Source organism: Populus nigra, chromosome 3 (genome assembly GCF_951802175.1).
Source record: "Populus nigra chromosome 3, ddPopNigr1.1, whole genome shotgun sequence".
NCBI classification, from domain to species: Eukaryota; Viridiplantae; Streptophyta; class Magnoliopsida; order Malpighiales; family Salicaceae; genus Populus; species Populus nigra.
In genome coordinates this window covers 21,353,532-21,378,436 of record NC_084854.1, presented here as the reverse complement: position 1 = coordinate 21,378,436, position 24,905 = coordinate 21,353,532, and the positions used below count along the sequence as shown (strand labels likewise).

Here is a 24,905-nt window from a genome sequence, read left to right as displayed (position 1 = left end):
TGAAAATATATTAAAAATATATTTTTTTATTTTTGATATTATAACATCAAAATAATATAAAAATACTAAATTCAAAGTAAAAAAATTCAAATTTTAATAATAAAAAAAAAAAACAGGTTTAATTTCAAAATTAGAAGAGAAAACTTCCTACTCTGGCACAATGATTCCATATGGCCAAGCTAGAGATGTCTTGTACTCTAGTTTTGAAGCAAAAGTTTAAACAAGCTGGAAAGTTAGCGTTGAGGGGCAAAGAAAGGCAATAGTGACTATTCTTTGATGGTTGATTATATAGTTTTTGGCCCCAAATACAATTAAATGGATAGCCATTAACTTATAAGACGTTAAGATAAGGTAAGGGTCTCACTGAGGGGAGCGGCGGCTACCCTTGCATAACCTATCCAGCATCCACAGTTTCAAGATTTTTTTTCCAATCGCTTTAATTTAATTTTTATATTAATATATTAAAATAATTAAAAAATATCAAACAAAATAATTTCAAACAAAAAAAATATTTTTTTAAGAAAAAAATTGGCTGGAAACAAACGAGCTGCCTCTAATCCAATTTTCCTGTCCCAGAAAGTGAGAGAGATACCCATGGAAGAACGAGTCTAATGGCTTGCGAAATTAGCTCCAGCCGCTTGAAAATGGAGGTGTCTACATGCTAAGGCATAACACAGTCAAATTGCACATAGAAAATCAACATCCTAAATTGGAAATTAAAATGAACCCGTCATTGATAGTGTGGTTAGAATAAAAAGGAACAAAAACACAGTTGTTTCTCTTATAACCATCCATCCATTTAACAATAGATCACAAAAGTAATAAGTTCAACTAGTCAAGTGTAATTTATTTCATCATTTCAGGCTGCCAACCATTGGCAAGACAGTATCTTCCTGCCTACAATACCCAGAAATACCAAAAAACACCAAGCAAATGAATAGTCAGCATAGCAACTCCCAGAAGGTTCACCAAATCCTGCAAAGAGAAGCAAAAATATCAATGCCATAAAACATGACGACCTTCATAAACAGAGACATAGACACAAACACCCACAGGTAGAGCAACAATCCACATCAAGTTTGATCTGGTTAGAGTTGCGGTTCATTTAATGAGATTTTAAGCAGCACAACACAGCTGATCTCAAGCTCACAATAGTTGAGGAAATGTAGCACAAATGAGCACACCAAAACTCAGTTCCAAAGATTTTTGAAAAAGAACAATATACAAACACGCATTCATGAAGAATTTCATAAAACATAGTTTTCTTCTGATTGAGAAGTATGGCAACATTCATTAAATAACTATAATAATTTCAATATAAAAAAGAACTGTAGTAGTTCTGAGTACAGATTTATATCGCCCCTCACAAAAACTACATAGCATCCTGTTTCCATCAAAAAGAAAATAAGAGAAAAGGTACCAAAAAAACCCTATTCCAAGGAAAAAAAACCTATTGCCCACAGTTAAAGTTTCATTGATCTAAACCATTCAGAAGTTTCTCATTCAATTTTAGAAAGGACAGAAAGGATGCAAAGACAGTGAAGATTCCATTCTGAGAAAGAAACAGTATTAGAGTTATTTTATTGTTCCACCACCAGATGGATCGCCACCTAGCATAACTGAACAGTAAAGATGAGGCCACCCAAACTACTACCATAAGCTAGACTCAAGTCTTGGCATCGAGAAAATGCCTATTGGAACCCAACTTCATACACCATTCTTATTAGTAAAGAGCATGAAAAACAAATCTTGTAAATATACATGTAAATCCTATGCATTAAAAGAACTACCTTGTAACTATACAAATAAGCCATTATCAAAAGAACTTATTAATTCCCACAAACTAATAAGAAAGAAAGAAAGAATAATGTGTGCCATGCATGCATCACACAACCACATGACTTCAGCATGTAGAACAGTAGAAAACAGAATATTAGCAACTGCTTCAGTGGTATGGTTGTCAATTGTACAATGGTGTGTGTATGCACATAATAGATGTATACATGCAGGGATACAAACACACTCACACACACACACACATTGATTCAGAGAAAACTATTTGCAAAGTTAGGCACTTTATAATGCAAGGGGTGGTAAAGAGAAAGGAAGACCATCAAGATGTCAAAATGTACTTTGGCTTAACAGTGAAGAAAGGAAAAATGGATGCATACACTGAAAATGTCCTTTAAACTATAGGTTTGTGAAGAAGGATAACTTCTATGAAATTAGGCCACGTAGAGGACAGATACCATAAAATGATCCAGGCAGCTTTTGGCATAATACAAACTGAGTTTTAAATTCCCCCCATAATCCCTTTTCAGTTCTTCCAGCCGTCTGATTCTAACAAGTAATATAAGCAGAGCATAAAGTAGGTTTAGAAGAAAATTAAGAAAAAAACACAAAGGTCCTCTTAGAAAACTACATAGCCAATAATCTGACAATAGAATACTGTAAGGATCCAATAAAGCAAGAGAAAAACAGTAAAGAGGAGTCTACAACACATTCATAAAATATCTACTTATCAAAACTTCTGGATTATGAACTTCAAAATTGGTAAGTGGTAGCAAAGAAAATGTAGATAAAAATCAATAAACATTACTGTCAAACACAGAATTCGCAATGAAATTCTGTAAACTCAAGTATTTCCCACCATGCTCTTTTCCACCCACCCCTCCTCATCCTCAACCTTCTTGAACATATTCCTTCAGTCATCCAAATGAACAAACATTTGTTAAACACCATTAGATTTTGCATCAACACTAACAACTCCTACCAATCAAATAACTTCTTGTTTCTTACCATACTTGACCTGAAATGACAAAATGAAATGCAAAACCAAAGCATTTAAAACAAACAAAATCACCATAATGAAAAGTAAAAATCCAGTAAAATACATGAAACCAGGATTCATTTAGTATGAGTAGCAAGAGGAAAGGAGGGGAACCAGGCAACACAAACTAATCACACATTACAGTATTCTCACCAAATCAAAATCCCAAAACACAAATTCAACACATTATCTTCCACATTCTCTCGGATAAAACCAAACAAACAAAATCCCTAGATGAAACACAATCAAACCCACAAAAAAAGATCTATAATTAAATTCAATTAAAACCATACAAAAACTACCAACAAAATCACCAATCACATTACAAAAAAACCATACTACCAACAAAATCACATTACAAAAAAACTCAACTACCTACATTTCATATACCTATAAAAAACAACTACCAACACATGCCATAGCACATCAAATTAATAATAATATAAAAAAAACCATCAATAAAATCATCCAAGGAATCTACCCCTAATCAATAGGGACCAATTCCTTTCTAGAGACTACCAAGCAATCCCAACTCAACCCTTTTTAGCTTCAACATCCTCACTAACAAAACCCAACAATCTATCCCATCAATCAATCAAAATACACAGAACCCATCAACAAAGATCATCAAAGTACACCACAAAGACGATACCTTTAATCAAAAGACCGATAAAAACAAAACCGTTCCTCTCTAATGCCCACCATGCTCCTTAGAATGTTGCTGGTGTTCAAGATGACGGCGTTCCTCAGGAAGAGCAAGAAAGTACGATAAAACCATGCCACCAAAGCAAACATGATAAACTGGATCAACTGAGCTTGTTACAATATACTTAGCATGGTAATTATCCATCCCTCTTTGCACTGATTTCTTCACGTAATCAAGTGACAGCATGGGCTTCACATGGTTGGGAAATTCCTTCACTTTCAAGCCCTTAATTTCGCTGTAGAACTTCCTTAGTGCCATTTGATTGAGTGTGGATTTGAGGGTTCGACGAAACCTTAGCCCTAATTTTTAAAATTTGGGGATCTGGTTTTTTTTATGAACGTAGAGAAATGTGTATAGAGGGTAAAAACTGGGGAACGAAGGGTATATTTTGGGGCGGTTAATTGGATGGACGGTTAATTCGTTGCTATCGGTGGGGTCCACAAAATTAAAGAAGACAAACAGGAAATTATTGATTTGAGTTTTCTTATATAATTTCTCATACCCAACATTTAATTAAATATATCTTTTCCATTATATTAACACTTAGAAATAAATCATAAATGATTAGTGTGTGTGTTTTTATTATTATTCATGTGAAGTGTTCGGGTCAGTTTGCGTACATCTCGATTAATTCTCATGGGCTTTGAAATTAACAACTAGAAAAGCCTTCAGTCGCCATCAATATTAATAACCATAGGACTCCAACCTGATACCACAAGGAGAGTAAATTCATTGATTTTAGGTTCTTACCACTGGATCACCTACTAAATAGTTAAAGTTTAGTTGCATGAGTGGAGTAGGATGGCAATTTTAAAGTTATTTTTTTTATAACAATAAAAAATATGCTTACAGAGATAATGTTTTTTTTTCTAGGATATTTAAAAAAAATCTTAATTCTAAAATTATCCCTTTCTTTTTCAAAATTTTCTAATTATTTTGAGTTACAAAATAACATATTCCTTCTTTTCTTTTTATAAGTCCAGTTTAGCATTGTAATCTAACCGTGTTCTTGAAAAACAAGTTCACTTTAAATTATTTTTTTGGTTTTTTTGGATCATTTTATTGTGTTAATGTCAAAATTAATTTTAAAAAATAAAAAAATTATTATTTTGATTCATTTCCAAGCGAAAAACACTTTTAAAAGCAACTCTACTACACTCTCAAATAGGTTTTAACTGTGTATATATTAAGAGATTTCTTCATTAAGTCAAGCAAAAAAGGAGAAATTTTGGTTTTCCAATCACAGTTTATCATTTGTTTATATTTATCAGAGTGTTTTTGGTTTTTAGCAAAGTAAAAAATAGTAAAGTAATACAATATAGAAAAATGTTTGGGGGATATAACATGCTTGGCGAGTCACGAATGGCATATGTGACTTCCATATCATAATTAATATCTGTAACAAGTGATTTACATGTCATTTGTGACTTCAAATAAAATTAAATCCTAGAGTTTCTTTCTTCTTATTTCTCCTTTTATAACTCTTATCTCCCTCACTTCATACTCAGCTGTCGCTCATCTCCCCTCGCTATAAGTAACCATCTTTTCTCTCTTTATATAGCAAAATACACCCAAACACACCACGAGATCTCCATCCCTTCTTAATCAACCATTTGAATGATGACTATGATTATGGATAAGATACTTAGTTGATTGCGTTGACAAGACTAAAGCTATGGATAAGATAGTCAATCATATTGAAGAGATTAAGGTGATGGATAAGATACTTAGTTAATGATATGAATAGTGATTAAGATTATGGATAAGATACTTAGTTGATCGTGCTGACAAGACTAACACTACGGATAAAATACTTAATCGGTCATGTTGATAGTGTTAAGGATATAAATATAATACTTAATCAACTATGTAGACGAGACTAAGATTCTGGATATAAATTAAAGCTAGCCATTTGGACAGAGACAAACTAGTATTGGGTAATAATTAAGGTTATGGAAAACACTTGGGCTATGGATAAAATATTTACTTAGTTGACCCGGGTTGACTCGGATAAATTTTTTTTGTTTAATTTATTTGTTGTTGTTGTTTATTTTTTATTATATTATTAAATTAAACAATTTTATTAAATCTGGTCAAGTACCCGATTCTTGAATTTTTTTTACTTCTTTAAAAACATTTTCATAGTAACTTCTATTTTTTTTTGTTAGAAAAAAATAATTTCACTAATGACCGGTTATTTCTCAAATTGGTTGGTTCCAACATAATATTTTGTCTCAATTGGATTTCTTAGAATTTTAATCTGAGTTTCGTATCTAAAAGTTTCAGTAATTTTTTACAAAGAATACCAAGATCCATACAAAACCGCTTATTTTTATGCAGAACCATCATTCATGGAGGAATGTGGGCAGAGGACTCAATTGAGAATTTTCTGAACTTTGAGGTATCCAATTGGTATAAAAATATTCTTTGGGATTCTGTAAAGAATTACTATATAATTGGAGACTGATTTAAGGATTACATCTACCATTGAGTAAAACAAAAAATATTATACTTTCTCCCTTTTTTTCGTTTCATTTTTGTTTTTTGTTTTTTAAATTTTATCATTCAATATTTATTTTATTATAAATTTATCTTTATAAATTATTATTTTTTAAATTATCATAATCTCAAATAAACATCCTAACAATTGATTTGTACTCAATTTTACAAGTATATGTTTTTATTATTATATAATTAAGTGAAAAGTAGTTAAAAAAAACAGAGTAATAAAACCAATAGAGTTCATCATTCTGATCATATATTTGATGGACTAAACTGTGAAATCTAAGTTAATCTAATATATTATTTTTTTAATATTAAAAAAAAATCATCTTGATATTTTTTTAAAAAATCAAGTCACACATCCGTGTTGTTTTTGGACCTGTCAAACTGACTGGGTTATATTGATATAACTCTTATATGATTTAATTTTAAACCTAGAACAAATAATGAGTCAAATTGAAAAATTGAAAAATTAATTCATTAAACCAGATTTAATAATAATATCAAATAATTCAAATATTTTTTTTTACAATTTTTTTTCCAAGCTGTGTCATAGCAAAACCGCTAGTGATAACTATATCTAAACTTTTTATTATTATTATTATTGTAAAAGAAGATTAGAAAATGTGGCAAAATTCACGATTCCATAAATGGGATTTGGGTACACATTTTTACTGCACTATGAGCTTAGAGATGGCATAGAAACACTATACCATCATTGTTCATATATTGTATAAATAATTAAAGAAAATTTAGCCTAGTTCTTTTATATATATATATATATATGTGTGTGTGTGTGTGTGTGTGTGTGTGTTTACTTTTTCATATTAAAATTTAAATTTCAGAGAACACCACAATAAAATATATGCTTGTAAATAAATAAATTTAGATGTGAAGGATCTACTTCAAAATCTAATTTGAATTAGCGAATTCTTACATGAAAACACCCTTATCAGTAGAGAAAGAAAAAAACCATGCAAAGTTAGTAAAATAAATGTATAATCATGATCAACCCTCAATCAGGCAATGTTGTGTTCCTATTCCATCTAATGCCTCATTTGCTATGTTTTTCAAAATCCCTTTTCTTTTTTATATCACAAGCTTTGCAAACTTATTAACACGAAAATGATGAATAAAAATCATGAAATGACCGAATTACATATTTTTCTTTGAAATCTTTATATTTTTATATTTTAAAACAAAATAACAAAATAAATGATAGGAACAAAAATCAAAACAAATTACAATAAAAACTTGTTAAAATAATAAATTAAAAGATTAAAAATTATGAAAGGATCAAGAGTTGGTGGAGTTGCATAAATAACATATTTTTTAAGAAATTTTTATATTTTTCATGTTTAAAAATAATAAAAAATGATCAATTTACAATGAAAAATCGTTAAAATAACAAACAAAAAGATTAGAAATCGTGAAATTGCTGCAAAATGATTAAATTATACAGGAAAAGAACACCACCTGTCTTTTCTAATGCTAACGTGTTTGGGAATGTGGTTGTGATTATTTTTTAAAATGTTTTTATTTATAAATATATCAAAATAATATTTTTTATTTTTAAAAATTATTTTTGATATTAGCGCATCAAAATGATTTAAAAAAATAAAAAAATATTAATTTAAAGAAAAAAATAAAAAAATTAATTTTTTTCAAAAATACTTTTAAAATACAAAAAAAAAATTAAAAAAACATTCTCATGATTCCATCTCATAGACATACAGAATACCCCCCCCCCCCTTGAACTCAACTCTTTACAAATAAAAATTAGTAAAATATTTTGAACAAAAAGTCAAACCCGATCATGGTATTTGGATATTTCAATTCAATATATATATATATATTATCAAAATTGGAACTATACCTCTAGGTGGTTGGAAGTTAGTAGTTAGTACCTTGGGAACACCAGGCAGGCATTGCCAGCTTATCCAAGTACAGTTCCCCACGTTGGACCAACTTAATGACCAAACAGACCATACCTTAAAACCCCAAAAATCAAACAACAATGGTCATTTATGTGATTTCACAAGAAAAGAAAACATCACCCGCCTTTTTCTATTCTCAAAAAAAGGAAAGAAAAAACTAAAAAAAAATCACCCCACCATAAAATGATCAAATTCCTGAATTATTATTAATTATTAGTAATCTAATCATCGGACAGTTTGTCCAAATCACTAAAAAAGCCCGTTTTCCTGCATTTTGGAGATTAACAGAGAAAGCAACAGACAGGTCTCTCTGTTTTTTTTTTTTGGGATTTTTTCTGGTTCTCTTTCTCTCCTTTTCGTGTTTGTTTGAAATCTTAAAAAAATAAAAAAATTTAAGAATTTATAGTATATAAGTTTTGATAAATGGCAACGTTCACAAGTTTTAGAAAAGCTTATGGGGCTCTCAAGGATACAACAAAAGTTGGCCTTGCAAAGGTTAATAGTGAATACAAGGTGAGATTTTTGGATTCTTCATCAATTTTTGCTTAACGGGTTCTTTTCGTTTTATGATTTTTAATTATGGAATGTTTCTTTCTTTTCTTTTTCTTTTTGGATTTTGAATGGAAGGAATTGGATATTGCCATTGTAAAGGCTACCAATCATGTTGAATGCCCTCCTAAGGAACGTCATGTTAGAAGTAAGTTTATATTTTGATGTGGGGTGTTTAAGATTTTGATCTGTGATTGTGCTTTTGAATGGGTTATTGAAACGTGGAAATGGGTTTCTTTTGTGATTCATGGTTTCGAATTTTTTTAGGACGTAGATTTGATGATGTTAGTTTTTTGTTTTCTTTGTTTTATTAATGTTATTCTTTGTCTTTTCTGGTGACTTACAGAAATATTTTCCGCAACATCAGTAATAAGACCTCGAGCAGATGTGGCATACTGCATTCATGCACTTTGTAAGAGATTAGCCAAGACGCAGGATTGGATTGTAATGTTGCTCTGTCTCTCTCTTTTAAATTTCTTAATTTTGATTAATTATTGTTGTTTTGTTAAGCCATGTAGGTATTGTTTTAAATTGCTTTGATTAATTTTGCTCTCTCTCTCTCTATCTCTCATTTGAACTTGTATAAAACGAGTTTTGATCTAAGCATTGTCGTGTCATAACCGTAACTTGACAGTTCATCAATGTAAAAATTTCCCACAGATAATAGATGGAACTTGGGTCCTGAAATTTGGTTGTCTTTATGCAGGTTGCGATAAAGACGTTGATAGTCATTCATAGGACATTGAGAGAGGGAGACCCTACATTTCGAGAGGAGCTCTTGAACTACTCACATAGAGGAAATATTCTCCAAATGTCCAATTTCAAAGATGACTCTAGTTCGCTGGGTATGGAGCCTATGTTCAACATTGTTTTTGTCAGTTTACGTGAACAATCTTTGAATTTTGAATATCAATAGCTTTTAGATTGCTTTTTCTGAGATGCAGCCTGGGATTGCTCTGCATGGGTTCGTACTTATGCTCTTTTTCTAGAGGAAAGATTGGAGTGTTTTAAGGTTTTGAAATATGACATTGAAGCTGAGCGCTTGAATAAAGCATCACCTGTGGCAATCAAGGTTTCTTCCGTGCTGTGCATTAATTTGGAATCATATTTTAACCTGGCATCAGATTATGTTTTTATCATGGAACGGCATTAACTATCTATTAATTATAACAGGTGCATAGTAAAACACGGCTCTTGAATGGAGAAGATCTGTTGGAGCAGCTACCTGCATTGCAGCAGCTTCTTTATCGTCTACTTGGTTGCCAGGTAAGGGTTGATACTGGTAACAGATTTGCTTAATTGTGGTTACGGAACAATGAGATTTCTTTGGGTGGCTTTAGTATCTCCTAACCACTGAATTGTCTTTCATTATATAATCCTTCCCTATCCCCCTCCTCTAATTTTTGCAGCCTGAAGGTGGAGCTTATAACAATTATCTAATACAGTATGCCTTGGCTCTGGTATGCATGATACAAATATGTTTTTCTTACAAGAGTGTTTTCAGCAGTATGTTTTGTGCAAGTACTTGTTGGAATTCTGAATGACGGGGGAATTTTTCAGTGAAAAACCAGTGCATATATAACTGAAATTTAAATTATTTCAATTGCCAGATGAGCTGTGAATTTTCTTTATTGTACTGACCAGTGACAATGCACTTTCTTATCCTCATCGGCAGGGTAAGATTGTGCAGTGAGCTACAGTCCCTTGTGTTTTCTAAATCATTCTCTTAAAGCATTATGGTGTTGTCTTTTTAATTCTTGTGACTTGCTAGGGATAGAGTAAAAGGATGCTTTAAATGTTTTTTTCCCCTTTTCTTGTTAACTGGGACCAGAACTGGAAGCCTGCCTGCAGTGCATGATTCTTGGAGTGTTGATACAAATAATTGGTGAATTTGTTATTCCTTGGGGTTATTTTCATATTGTATCCAAGATCTTCAAGCTTATGGTTTCTAGAAGTTATTATTTATAACTATATAATACATCTAATTTTCTATCATGGGTCATTATACCAACACCTTTTGTTGTATTCCTTTGTTTTTTTAAGTCATAAAATTGTTGTTTTTCATGCAGGTCTTGAAGGAGAGCTTTAAAATCTACTGTGCAATCAATGATGGAATTATCAATCTTGTTGACCTGGTAAAACTTGCATTCAAGCGTGTAACTGCCTCTTGGACTAGTTGTATTTTTCCTCTTATATTTTTTCCTCGATTAACATAAATTCAAAATATTTTTACAGTTTTTTGAAATGACAAAACACGATGCTGTCAAAGCTCTTAATATATACAGAAGAGCTGGCCAACAGGTTTTACAAACGACTGCTTTTAGTGCCAAATGGGGGTGCCTTATTACTTGTTGTCTAGTTTTTAATTCAATTTTGGGCTGTTCAGGCTGAAAATCTTGCTGAATTTTATGAACATTGCAAAGGCTTGGAGCTTGCAAGGAACTTTCAGTTTCCAACACTGAGACAGGTTCTCTTTTCCACCAAACTGAAAAATTTAATGAATGCTCATAGTTGGTTCTTACAACTTTTCTGTATTGTGCAGCCCCCTCCAACTTTTCTTGCAACAATGGAAGAGTATGTTAAAGAAGCGCCTCAGTCAGGTTCTGTCCCCAAGAGACTGGTGAGAAATTTTATCCATGTGGAAGTTTGCTTTTAAATGAGATGGTTAAATAAAAGTTTTTCCTCTGCATTCAAATGTATTGAAATATGAGAAAATGGAATGCGACACCTTCTCTGTGTTTTGGGTTTGTGATAAGCATGCTGTTTCACCAACAGGAGTATACGGAGAATGAGCCCGAGGAACCTGAGGAACCTTCAGAACCTGTAGAAGTTGAAAAGGTTGATGATGAAAAAACACTGATAGATGTGGAGGAAGAAACTAAACCTGAGGAAGAGGTGGTAGAACCTCCATTAGTATCAAACGATGCTATTGGGGATTTGCTGGTAAGATCAACATTTTTCTGCATGTCCTTTTTAGTTGATTTCTTGAGTTCTCTTTCACATAGTGTCTCCATATGTTTTTGTTGCAGGGTCTGAATGAAATAAATCCAAAAGCTGCAGAGCTTGAGGAAAGCAATGCAATGGCTCTTGCAATTGTTCCACCTGGTAGTGCACATATCAATTGATTTATGTTTATTAAGAAATTGTTAGTGCACGTGTGTGGTAGAGTATAGTTCATTTTGGAGTAGTGTTTCCATGTCTTATGGATTAAGTGGCCCACCAATCAGTGATATAGAAATGCAGTGCACCTTGTTTAAATGGTTTATATTGCCCTTTCTCTTTTGAAGTGCTGATGGGACATAGCAAAAATGTCTTATGAGTTTGTGCAATGATTAGCATCACTCAAGAACCTGTGGAGTTATTCTCTTTCATCTAGTGACACCGTCTTTGTGGTCTACGGGTGAATTTGAGTTTTCTTCTTTCGAAAAAAAAAGAAGGAATATTGACCATCTGATTTATCATACATCGCATGTCTTGTATTTTGTAAAATAATTAATGTTACATTGATGCAGGTGCTGATCCTCTGTCTTCATCAAATGCTTTAAGTGAACTTGGTAAGCCAAATGCAACAGGTTGGGAGCTAGCACTTGTTACCACTCCAAGCAACCCAACTAGCCAACCAATGCAAAGCAAAATGGTCAGTTTATTTTATCCTTAAAAAAAAAAGTATTGAGACTTTGAATCTATGCCTTTTCTTTTCTCAAAGAAATATAACAAAAAAATTTGTTATACACATGAATACTGGTTCCATTGGAGTTTTAAGTGAAGCACTGAGCAAATGACCTTCACTTTGTTTTCTTTTTCAGAGGTTAGAATGGTTTGCTTGTCATCATGAAGTTGGTTGTTTAAGTGTGCAATGATATGTCTTTTTGAAAATCACCAACCTGAAGTCTTTAGTTTAATCTTTTCTGTAATATAATGGAGCTAATTGAAACTTAGATAGAGCTTTCTCAAGGATTAGGTATTTAATTGCATAGCGTTGAATTGGTGCCTTTTGATCTGATGGAATTGACTTGAAACACTGAGCCTGGCTGATGCACCCGATCCTGAAGCAAGCTCAATCCAAGTTTCTATTGACTCCAATAGGATTCACTGGCTCCAGTTTAGCAGCTTTAGTGTCGCATATTGCCTAATTGAAGGTTATTGAATCCTATTAGCAACTGAATCAAGTTGGATACACCTACTCCAGCTTAGTAGATTTAAAGTCCTATATTGGCTCATTGAAGGTCAATAAATCCTATTTTCAACTGAATCATTTTGCCAGTGTACTCCATGAAAATGTGATACTTGTTTTTGCTTACTCATGATCATGTTCTGGTTTTTGGGTCAGGGTGGTGGTTTTGACCGGCTATTGCTTGATAGCCTATATGAAGATGATACTGCAAGGAAGCAAATACAAATGCAAAATGCAGGGTACGGATATGGTGCCACAGCTGTGCACAATCCATTTGAACAACAGGATCCATTTGCAACATCCAACAGCATAGCACCCCCAACAAATGTGCAGATGACGATGATGGCTCAACAACAGCAGCAGCACCAACAGCAGCAAATGATGATGCAACAGCACCAACAACAAAACCAGTCGATGATAGGTCCTTGTCAATACCAACCACAATATCCTCAACAGCAAATGCAGCAGGTGGGACAGATGGGTCCTGCCAACCCATTTGCAGATCCATTTTCGAGTTTCCCACAAAGTTCTGAACCACAGCAAGGAAACCACATGCTAATTTAGAGGTCCTTTTTGCCCATTTTGAGTTTATTCTTTGATTCTTTGGAGTAGCAGAGAAATCTTTTCGTTTGCTACGAAGTCTGATTAGTTTATTCTTTGTTTTTCTTTTACGATGAAAGCTCATAATTTGTTCAACTAGTAAATAATAACTTCATTTATTTTTTTGCATTGAGGAACAACAGACCCTTCATTTTGGATCTTTGGATGTAATTTCTCTGACACATCTTTGGACATTGTTTTCAAACATAAATGAAACTGACTACAACATAAGATGTTCACGAGGGAATCGAAATGTTGTACATCTGATTATTTTACTAGAAAAACTTTCAGCATATGTGAATTATTGAAAGCTAGAACAATACTAATTCTTAAATGGATTATTTGGCATGCTAGGAGTAGGAACATGTTATAGAACCAGGCTCTGACAATCAGAAATCTCAATTGTGGTTGGCTCGAGAGCTTCACAAGGATACTGACACTTACATACAGTGTTTAGAAACTAAAGTACACCGTTCAGTGTTTTTGGGACCGTGGTTGTCTAGGACTGGTGTATGGTGGAGGTACAGCACTGATAGAGTCGGAAATCCTGGCAATGCGGGCGCTGGTGGTGTTTTTCGTGATCATCATGGTGATTCAGGTTCACGATCTCTCCTGCTATATCTGTATGACTTGTGTCTTGTCCTGTTAAGCTCAGCATAAAAAAAGGATTTGCAGGAACTTACACTCTCTTCAATGCATGTGCAATGTGTTTGGACAGATAATAATTTCACCCGACCTGAGTCGGAGGAAAGAGTCATGTAGGTAGTGAAAAAATATCTTGGACCAAAAGTGAAGTGTTAAAGAAGGAAAGAAAATACTCCATTTTTCAAGGTTTTTAAAAACTGGGGGAACCTATTCATTTACAAACATAATTAATAATACAGATACTTGGCAACATAATACCATGATATAGATGAATTTCATGAAAATTTATTTTTGAGAAAATGAATTACTTTATGATGTTTAGTTGTATGATAAAAAAATAACTGGGAAATAAATCTGTATGATTTTTAAGTTATTAATTTATTTCAAAATAGTAATATGAAATTATTTTTTTCTAGGTGCACCTTACAATAAATTTCTTTCATTTGGTATTTATTTTTTATCATAAAATCTATACTGTTTGATAAATATGATAATTATATAATATAACATGTTGTGTTATAATTTATTTTCTAGCGTTATAAATGAAAACGTTATATTATATGCAATAGTATATAAACTAATATATTATGTAGTACTGTGATGTATTCTAATATATATATATATATATATATATATATATATATCTTATCCATGAAAGGATACAAAGGGAGTTGTATACACACGCACACACACGGTAGAATTGGGTGTACAATAATATATTTTTTTAAGGAAAAAAAACTATCTTCTATCAAAAGGCTATTAAAACCTTCATAAAAAAAATAGAAGAAACTTTTCCCTGCATCAGCTGCTATATGGAAAAAATTGTATTTATGCTGAATCGTGCTACTTCTCTTAAAGAAGTTGGTCATCAAGCAAGAAGCAAAATAGCAGGCATGGGATGGAGGTGCACGTAGAAAGGTCTATGAATAACTGCAAAAAATTTCCAAAGATGCAATACTGATTGTCCAATGAATGTTTTGGAGCACACTTTAGATGAAGATTGCCCCTTTTGTTCTTGATTTCTGTGGCTGTTCTTTATAATTAACCTGAAGTTTGTTTGAAACTAATGAAGAAAAACTGAGATTCCTAAATCAAATTAGTATATAGGGATGGCATCTCGATGACACTTAAATAGACTTTATTTAGCATCCTTGCTATTCAGCGTTCTCAAGACAAATTAAAGAGGAACTTATTTTATTTGAGTTTTCTGGAGATTCTGGAGTTCTAGCAAACTAGAAACTTGTTATCGAACCAGGCTCTCAATCGGGAATTTCGGTTGAGGTTGGGTAGAAAGCTTAACGAGAGGATATCAATACAGTATTAGGAATCGAGGAGTACTTCCGGGGACCATCCCTTCCAAGGACTAGTATCTAGCGGATGCTGGAAGCTGTTGGCGTCAGAAATCCTTTCAATGCAAGTGCTGCTGGCATTGTTCAATCATCATGGCATGCAGCTAACGAGACCGCTAAGCTCTAGGCTATTCGGCAGGGGATGTAGTTGGCTCATCAGGCCAGCTTGGTTGTGTTAAGAGTTCACATGATTGCACAGGATTCTCAAGATGCTACTGGATGCATGAATGCTTCTGTCTAGGACAATGCCTGTGCACATTTTGTAGCCAGGAAAGGTGCAACACAGAGGTAGAATTAGATTTCCGATGACCAACATATAAATACCAAAAATCTAGGCTATTTGGAGTCAGATATCCAGTTTGCTATTCAGCCTGGCCGTGTTAAGCTTTAGCATAGAATTATAGGATTTACAGGAATCAATCCCCACCAGCTTGTCCACTCTTCAATGCTTGTGCAGTGTGTATTCTCGTCGCATTTCAAAATTTTCATTGTCAACAATTTTTTTTTTTTTTCACAGTGACTATTTTTTTATAATTGAATTGATTTTTTATCTAATTTTAAATTATTGAAAAATAATTTTAAATAAGAAAATATTGTTTTAACAAATAAAATTTTGACTGCGACGAGAATACACTTAGCCCAAAAAAGTTTAACCGGGTAATTAAAAACAACAAAAAATTTATCCCCCATTGTTTATATTTCCACATCATCTTGTCCACATGGCATATATTTATTGGCTAACTATGAAAAAAACCCTATAATTCTTCTATTTTTTTCTTGTTTTTTACAGGAAGAAAGAAAGTCTGATCTCACACGAAAGACAGGAGCAATGGCAGAACAAACAGAAACGGTGTTGTCAAGCGAGAATCAATCTTCTAACCCACAAAATTCTCCAGAAGAGAAGCTCAAGCAACCATCGGTATTTCTCAATTTCCGATTCCAATCTCTAAATTTATTCAACCTTTGTTATCAAGCCTTAATTTTTCAATAATGGCCAGCCCTTAAAACAAAATGGGATTCATTGTTCTTATATTTTTGGCTTTTTTTTCTCAATTTTTATAAATGGGTTTTCGGTTCTATTGAGATTTTTGGTGGTTTAAAAAGTTAGGGTGCTTTTTATTTTGTTAGAATTTTAATGGGTTTGTTAGGAATCGGTCATTTTAATGGGTTTTATTTATTTACATAATTGGAATTTGATGAAAAGGTTGAATGTTGATGGATTTGTAGTGGAAAAGTTTGGAGCTTTACAGAGAAATAATGATATTTTTTGAAGAAAATATTGTGAAACTGACCAAAAAACTAAATAAATAAAGTGAAGTTTATTTATATATTTTTAGCTGTTTTTCAGTCCAATAGGTTTTCTCCTTGTGCTCTGAGTTGTGCATTCAGCATGAATTGAGTCCGATGATGTTGGGATTGATCATTGATTGTTTTGTTAACTTAGGTGCCACCGGCATTCTCTGGTTTTCCAGCTTATGCGGATGGTGGTTTTCAGATGTATCCTATCATGTATCCTGCACCAGTTCCAGGGTTAAATCCTATGCAAAATCAAGAACAAGCGAATCATGGGCCGGGAATTTATGCTGTAGCTGTTCCACAATTTATGGGACCAATTGCTGGACTTCCTTCAAAAACACTAATTCCTCTCACGCTCAATATACCTACGTAAGTACACCTGTGATGTGTTAACTGTTGAGAGTTAAGGTTTATAATGTTGTTCACAATAGGATACATGCATGTATTCTTAGATGCTGTAATCAATGCTATTTATCACAGTCATTCCTAGTTTTCATTTACCTGTTTCTGAGTAATGATGCTTGATGATGGTTAACAATGGTGATATATCTGTGTTGTTAAAAGAATCACATGAACTGCCATTCATGCCAAATAATGATTGCTGTTTTTTTCTTATTTTCTGTTCAACGGTAGGCCAAGTCATGAGGCTGGGGCAACTGGTGATCAAGCACAAGGTGGACAACAACAACAACCGCAGCAGCAGCAGCAGCAACATCCTGCTCACCCAAGACAAATTGTTGTTAGGAGATTTCAAGTTGCATTTCAGTTGGATTTGTTTCTCATACTTAAGCTGGTAGCCGTAATCTTTTTGTTCAACCAAGATGGGTCAAGACAAAGGCTGCTTGTCCTTGTGTTTTTTGCTTCACTTGTCTACTTGTAAGTAATAAACTTTGGAATAATTTGTTATTTGAGATACATTCTTCACATGGCTTTTTATTTATTTATTATTGGATACTCTCTTTTAAGTTCTGGAGAAGGAAGCTCTCAAGTTAACCAATCAAGCTCATAGATGTCATATTCCTTGCTTTCAAAAGTTCTTCTATTTCCAATCACAAATAACACATTAAATAATTCACTGTAGCTTTCCAAGCTGTACCCCTTTCATTGTTCATATGAAGCTACTTTCGGTTAGTTGTGCAAGTGGAAGCTCAACCTTAATGTGTGTTGCAGGTACCAAACTGGAGCTCTGACACCATTAGTACGTTGGCTCTCACAAAGCATGCAAAGGGCAGCTGTGCCTCCCCGTCCACCTAGGCCTGCTGCCAGGGTGGAAAATCCTGGTGCTGCAAGGCAGAATGAATATATTGCTTTGGCAGGTACCTTTCATTTTCTGAATGCATACTAAGGATGTTGGATGTTTTCTGGATTTGAATTTATTTATTTATGAGGGAGGGGGATTCATGGTCATATTTGATATCCAATTGTACGGTATGCAAGGGTATTTCTGCACTTTTGCACAAGTAACCGATAGATGAAGCTTAAACCCATATCAGCTAAACCAGACTAACTGAAGTTTATTTTGCTCTGTATCAACAACAATTGTGAGGTTGATTAATTAATCTTTCAAGTTATATTTACTTTTTCTTGACCTGGTGATGAAAATCCTTGCGTATCCATTAGATATACAGTAAGCAGAGTTCATTCAGTGCTCTTGCTCTACAGTAAAGCAGTGTGCTTGTGAGCCCAAGAAAATGACTTTTTTTTTTTTTTTCTAATGGAAGGATCCTTGTGTGGGATTAGTTTCTTTTTTATAATTGAAGTCGAGACTTGAGAGGAAAATATATTTCTGATTTTTCTTTGTAACTTCTGGCAATCATGTGACAACTTGTTGCAGAGGGACAAGCTGGGGTCGAGAATGAGAACAGGCCTACAGAGGATGGTAACCAGGCAGCTGAGAATGAGAATGTTGCTGAACCTGATGGAGACAATGGTGGCCACCGCTGGTGGGGAATTGTGAAGGAGATTCAAATGATTGTCTTCGGCTTTATTACCTCTCTTCTCCCAGGCTTTCATAACATAGATTAGAGCATGCTTTAGCAGGCAACAAAACCAGCTTAGAAGCCGGAAAAAAATGTTTCTATCGTTTTCTCCCGTTCTTTCCCCTTTTGAAATAATTAGAAGAGTTCTGCCCCCTTTTCTATTTACTGATAACTTTGATACATTTTGTATGTATTTGTGCAATTTATGTCTCCCCTAGAATAGTTTCTATTATGATCGTGGATTTAGGGTTTCACATGTACTAAATTTACGTGTACTGATAACTTTGATACATTTTGTAAATTCTTGCAACGCCATGTACTAAATTTGATTCTTGGTTTGTGACAGAAGAATCAGAATTTTCAGGCTGCTGTTGCTTGTTGCTTTCTGAATCTTTTATGAAATATAAATGTCATTTTCTAACAAATCAGTAATAGTTGAGAACGAATATTTTTTTATAATCACCTAAACCAATACTTCGAGGCAAATGGAGTTGGAATTGGTTCTCTGTTTCTCGAGTTGTCCCTTGTTAAACCAAAGATGAGTGATCGATCCAGTGAACCAAATGGTAAAAGTATTGGGCTCTTTATCAGAATGGCCATATTCAGAGTCTTGCACATTAATCCCAGTTGAACTCCGTCCCTCAAAGGCCTGCCTTTGGTTCATTCCCAAGTTCAGAAATAAAAGACTCTGGATCCCGGTTCCCCGGCTGAAATAAAACCACCAAGATTTGTCGTCCAAATCCTCGTAAGATTGACAGCAAAACCTCTTATCCGTGTCCAAACACTGGCTTTCCCTCATCTCCAGTCCTCAATTATTTAGCTTGAAAATCCCAACAAAATAACTTCAGCCCTTTTCTTGCATAAACCATCTACTCAACAATTCCAATTCCGCTCTCCTGCTCATGATTAGGTCACTTCTCTTGCACCAAAGACCTTGGCATCAAGATTTTGCAGTCTTACAATGTCTCACTCCTTTGTTCAAGTTCATCTACATTGGACACCAATGGTAAGTATCATATTTATAATCCAACTACCGAGCAATTCTTGACTCTTAATCCTTCAGTCCTTGACGATACATCTTCACTTCTTTTCAGCATGAGCTTGACAGTTGATCTTTCTTGCCATTGCAAAGTTCTATGCGTTCCTAGTTCGCATACGCAGATGAAATATCAGAGAACTTTTACTATTAAATAGAAGTGGTTTGACGCATCATTAGCATTAACTGTAGATAAGAAAAACCAAGATAGATTTCACTCATCTTTACCCAAAATTCGATGTATACCACCACGTATGCTATTTTCTATCATAAAATATGTACCCAGTGCTTGCCAATTTAGACGAGGCTAGTTATAACTGTTAGGGCCAGTTCTGGTATATTGGCTGCCTCTGCATCAACCCATATATGAAGACGTCAACTTTGTGGCGTTAAGAGTGTCCTTTCAAACAGCTCTCTTTAAGCTTGGTCAAGCGTCAAGTGTATGGGATGTGAATACTCAAACAATTAAAATAACAATTCCAGAGACAGCATTCTTCAAAGATCCGATCACTTAACCTTAGCTTTTGGATAAAGTAATGATGTATCTCGATTTGTTTAGGTACCAGAAACAAAGGTTTCCATGAAAGTTAAACCAGTCTCCTCCTATTTGCAATTTTACAAGTGATATTTCCTGAACCTCATTGTCAGGTTATTGTACGGATTCCACAGCGCGAGTGCACAAGGCAGGGTTAATGAAGGCAAGTATCAAGAGGCTTTTGATTGTATAACCAAGGTCATGACAGAACTCATATTCAGTGTCTTCAGAGCTTGCTTTGGGTGGGGGGTGGGGGGGGGGGGGGGGTTTGCTTGGAGATAGCAGCAAGAGAGAAGCCAAAACTCACTTTATTTGCACCAAAAGAATAGTAATTACAAATATATATACAGATATACATAATTTAAGCTCAACTCACATCTCAGTTAAGAGATTGCTGATTTTCCGAAGCTCTTTAAGTGCTGTCAAGGCTGTAGCTTGTCCTTTGCCGACTATAACACTTTTGGAGAAATTCTCCAATGAACCTACCTGACCCCTATCTTGCTGGAAAACTGACTCAATCACCTGCAACACAAATGATTAAGAAATGTTCAGTTTGAATACCATACAAAACATTATATACCATGTCAATTAAGGTTTGCTCGCTGATAATTCAAGGAAAAACTACAGTCTATGATTCCCCAGTAACTTGAAACCTCTATCAATTATAGGTGAAGCAGAAACAAAGGAAGCAGAGAAAATATGATCCATCTCCCTAGCAGACTACATACAAGGCTCATACTGAAATAAACCTATCCATATATGAAACCAAGATTCCACAATATATCGTACTTTTGTTTCATGTTTTAACAATTTCAGACTGAACTGTCTTAAAAGCACCATCTTTGAAAGTAGAAAGATCTGTTGACAGAAATCACGAGACAAACATTAATCAAGAGGTTACCTGAATATGTTCAAGCATGGACTGCCCAAGGTTCCTCAATGTACCCATCACATTCTGGTCCACGCTTTCTCCTTCGCTACTGGCATAAGAATTGCAAGAACCATTGACAGATGAAGATCCTATTGAATTAATCTGATTACTGGCATCATTGCCAGGTTTTGTAGTCTCAAGTGTGTCGCTTCCCTTTTCAGATGTCTCCTCACCGGCAGTATTCCGTCCAAACTTCCAAATCCATTGAAATTTACCTGAAAGAAGCTTCCTCTCCTTAAGACCTGCAACCTGTTTTCCAGTAGGCTCATTGTTGGTCCCAGAATTTAAAGACGCAGCTTCAGTGGGGTGGGAAACAGGTAGTGTTGAATCTTCCTGGAGAGCCTCAGGCTGATCATCATTTTCATCAACAGACATATTTGAGGCAACACTACTTTTCTCTGACTCATTTTCATGGTCATTAACACCACTAAGAGAACTAGACGGGTCTGAGAGCACGGATGAAGTTTCCTCGCTGCCAGCAATTCCACTAAGACGTCTCTCCACAGTTGAGCATGCGAAGTCATTGTTAACATTGACTGGTCTCCCTTCCTCAACTTCTGCAGTTCGATGGTCCTTCTCACCCGAAACTTCATGGCAATCTGGTTTTCCAGTATCTTCATCCAGCCCAAGTTCACGTGATAAATCTTCTAACAAACTACGCCTAACAGATGACTTCTGATCCTTCTTCCCACTCCCTACGCTTACAGGAGTTGGAGCAGATTCTGTCCTAGATAGGGGCAATCTTACTTTTTCTGTCCACCGTTTTTTCTGGGTTGGATTTAGTTTCCCTAAACTATCATGCTTGAGTTCTTCTGCCTTGTGCATTACTCTCCATTTCTCCTCCCAATAGCTGTCAGGCACTGCATTTAGAGGAGTTTTTGGGGAAACAGAGTCAGATGAAAGTGTATGAGTATGACCTCTCGTGACCATTGATCTACTGTGGTTATAAATCCCATCAAATGGAGGAGACACAGAGGACATATTAGTATCCAGTGCAAGTGTCTGTAAAGACTTCGCCTTATTTATCAGTTTTCTCAGATCTATATTCTCAGGAAAATTCAACAGTCTCCGGAGACAAGTAGTTGCATGCTCAGTGGAAAGGAGGGAAGATCGCAGATGAAGAATCATCGAAACAGCCATAGCTGGGATCAATGCTCCCCGAGGTGATCTAAAGATACGAAAGCCAAAGTCTGCATCATCTTCAGCAACTTTGTCTAAGACGATATTATTATCTGCCGCAAATATTGAATCCCATATTAACAAGAGGTTTTCAAGTGAAAATTCTCGACCAAATAAAACCCGTAACCAGCGAAGTGCGAAATACTGAGGTTCAACGCCCAGCTCAACAAGGTGCTCGTGTAAAGATGAATCAACAACAGAAAGCAAATGGTACAATGCAGCAGAAGCTTCAATGACAGGGGGTAAGCCAGAATGGGACCCACATGCAGGGGAGTGAGAGTAGAAGTCCACAATGGCAACTGAACCATGAGACCCACTCATCAATGCATCAAACATACAGTAAGCATCATGCTCCATGAATTTCTCTGACATGACAATACCCAATTCACCTTCAGCTCCGTAAGCATCAGTTAGTAATACAGTCATTTGTATCTCAGGATCAAGCTCATTGAGAGACTTGACTTTGATGGTATTACCATGGGTGCCAATTTCATCCTCCATGGAATCTAAAAAATTTTTAAAATCAAAATTGTATGTAAGATCATTTTCCTGAAACGCTAAACCATCAAATTTGTCTGTGAAATGGTCTTCATACTGCTTGCGCACTTCAGAGAGACACTCCACATCAATGTGAAGAACATATAGAAAAGGAGCCAGAACTTCGTGCATTCCTGTAAAGGAAAACCAGAAAGACAAAGGAAATATCAATTTCCCTGTAAAAAGATACTTTAACACATCGGCATAAACGGATGTAGGAAGAAAACGAAAAAATTAATGATTGAAATGCTTGTCTGAGTCAAGTTAACAATATATGATGAACAGCTTAATTAATGATTGAACATTGGTGTAACACAGAGAAAAATACCAAAACAGGCGAAAGGACTATGAATTTCTTTCAGATGACCAATTCAATTTACCTTGTCTATAACCATACTCTGGATGCCTAAGGCACCACAACAACAAGATTCGCCTTAACATTCCTTGGCAGCCAGGAGTCTGGAAATAGCTACCATGTTCTGGATACAATCGTGATAGATCCTGGTCAAGTGTTTTTTCCAGTTCAGCATTCCGAAAGAAGCGACCCCAGGTGCTATCTGCATGCAGCATTCACGCATCATCATTAAAACCATGTACTGACAACATTTTCTTATGACATACCATAGTAACATTAAATTTATTTGAAAGACATGTCTGTCAAAACAGATAAGATCAGCAATTAGTAAAAACACATAATGCCCTATTACAAGCAACAGTCTTTACTTCCATACATCAACATTTTCAGGAAATGCAAAACTAGAAGCAAAGCCTAAGCTACAGCAACAGCAATCTAAAATATGATGGCTTTACATAAAAAGGTATCATGCCCAAAGTCAAACAAGGATAAGGAAAAAAAAACAAAAACCGTACCACCAGGAGAAGGGAAAGAAGGAACATGAGGCCATCAATGGAGGCACTTTACATCCAATTTTCTGAGCAGATATACCATAGATGCATTAACCATAGCTAATATATTTTAATGAGTGCAAAGATGAGAAAAAAAGCAGTAACCTGGATTTTGTGACAGTGGATTGTCTATTACAGGATCAGGTGAACTACCTTCCTTCGACATATGTGGATCAACTAAGAGCCTCCTTCTCAAACCGGCATACCTGGCAAAGACAAACATTTTGATTTCCATCAACACAACAAACAAACCAGCAATGCATACAAAAGCAGACTTTCAACCTTGACATCCAACTGGAAACTCCCTCCTAATTGATTGACTTTTGATAAACCAAAAATAAGAGAAAAAAATAAAAAACAACTGATCACAACCAAAACCACTACTACTTGGTTCCATTCATCAAACCCTGGAAAACAACGGAGGATTATATTATAACTTTCAAGGATAATCAACAAATTATCTTCAAAATGGAAACATAACAAACAAAAAAGTGTCATCTTTAAATTCTAATTTGAACTAAATTTAAAATGATAAAAAAAAAGTACAAAACCCCTTCTGCTTTCATTAGCCAATATTCCACTAATTTATAAAAAGCCAAAACATGACAAAAAAAAATCCACTCTTTTTTTCAACAGAAAAAGGCCAAGACTTTACCTTCTTCTAGAATTAGCAGTAACTCTACGAAGATCATCAACACTAGAAGAAGAAGGACAAGGCAAAACCCCAAGATCTATCCTCCATTGAACCCCTCTTAAATTCTCAAAACGACTCCGATTCCCCTCTCCGGCTGGCATTTCCTGCTCAACTGAAGCTGACCCCATGATTTTTGTATCAAATTTTAAGAGCACCCAGTTCTTCAAATCAACTCTAAACACAAAATCCAGAGAAACCCATTGAAAAAAAAAGGTCACGAAATTCGTATGGTTTATGAAATTTTAAGAGAGACACAGAAGACAGGTTATAATTATATAAAGATGGAAACTTTGAGCAGAAATAGAAAGAGAGATGAATTGGGAATTGAGAGGTAGATAGTTTTGGGGTTCGGAACGAGAAGGAAAGAGAGAGTTGCAAGGAATTTACTTCCAAAAAACATGGGTATAGACATGCGTCTATGATGAAATGAAGATGATGGGCGGTAAATAACGAAGATAGATAGAGAGGCAGAGTCCTAGTAGTTAAATAAAATAAAGTTATTACTAGTTGTAATTTATTT

General features: G+C 34.7%; 4 protein-coding genes across 5 annotated transcripts; 2 read left to right on the top strand and 2 right to left on the bottom strand.

The window, feature by feature from the left end:
* Window positions 1-757: 757 nt before the first annotated feature.
* Window positions 758-3,918, bottom strand: LOC133687958 (uncharacterized). Its single transcript, XM_062107315.1, has 2 exons — window positions 3,483-3,918; window positions 758-975 (listed from the first exon to the last, which is right to left on the bottom strand). The coding sequence occupies exon 1, from the start codon at window positions 3,792-3,794 to the stop codon at window positions 3,522-3,524; it is 273 nt and encodes a 90-aa protein (XP_061963299.1). The 5' UTR covers window positions 3,795-3,918; the 3' UTR covers window positions 758-975; window positions 3,483-3,521.
* Window positions 3,919-8,145: 4,227 nt separating this feature from the next.
* On the top strand, window positions 8,146-13,545 carry LOC133688869 (putative clathrin assembly protein At5g57200). Its single transcript, XM_062108502.1, has 15 exons — window positions 8,146-8,488; window positions 8,603-8,672; window positions 8,871-8,968; window positions 9,231-9,369; window positions 9,469-9,596; window positions 9,698-9,790; window positions 9,934-9,984; window positions 10,594-10,659; window positions 10,760-10,825; window positions 10,911-10,991; window positions 11,067-11,144; window positions 11,300-11,467; window positions 11,554-11,629; window positions 12,037-12,161; window positions 12,855-13,545. The coding sequence occupies exons 1-15, from the start codon at window positions 8,399-8,401 to the stop codon at window positions 13,260-13,262; spliced, it is 1,737 nt and encodes a 578-aa protein (XP_061964486.1). The 5' UTR covers window positions 8,146-8,398; the 3' UTR covers window positions 13,263-13,545.
* A 2,507-nt stretch (window positions 13,546-16,052) lies between these two features.
* LOC133689096 (uncharacterized) lies at window positions 16,053-18,992 on the top strand. The gene is made up of 5 exons (XM_062108831.1): window positions 16,053-16,211; window positions 16,737-16,957; window positions 17,222-17,464; window positions 17,759-17,904; window positions 18,423-18,992. Exons 1-5 carry the CDS (start codon window positions 16,122-16,124, stop codon window positions 18,611-18,613), a joined length of 891 nt encoding a protein of 296 aa, XP_061964815.1. The 5' UTR covers window positions 16,053-16,121; the 3' UTR covers window positions 18,614-18,992.
* Window positions 18,993-20,430: 1,438 nt separating this feature from the next.
* LOC133689095 (uncharacterized) lies at window positions 20,431-24,847 on the bottom strand. Of its 2 annotated transcripts, XM_062108829.1 has the most exons (5): window positions 24,347-24,847; window positions 23,797-23,897; window positions 23,166-23,342; window positions 21,040-22,919; window positions 20,431-20,660 (listed from the first exon to the last, which is right to left on the bottom strand). In XM_062108829.1, exons 1-5 carry the CDS (start codon window positions 24,511-24,513, stop codon window positions 20,511-20,513), a joined length of 2,475 nt encoding a protein of 824 aa, XP_061964813.1. In that variant the 5' UTR covers window positions 24,514-24,847; the 3' UTR covers window positions 20,431-20,510. The 2 variants fall into 2 exon arrangements, with proteins under 2 accessions (XP_061964813.1, XP_061964814.1); XM_062108830.1 differs by lacking the exon at window positions 24,347-24,847 and having other exon boundaries at window positions 23,656-23,797.
* Between the last annotated feature and the right edge of the window lie 58 nt (window positions 24,848-24,905).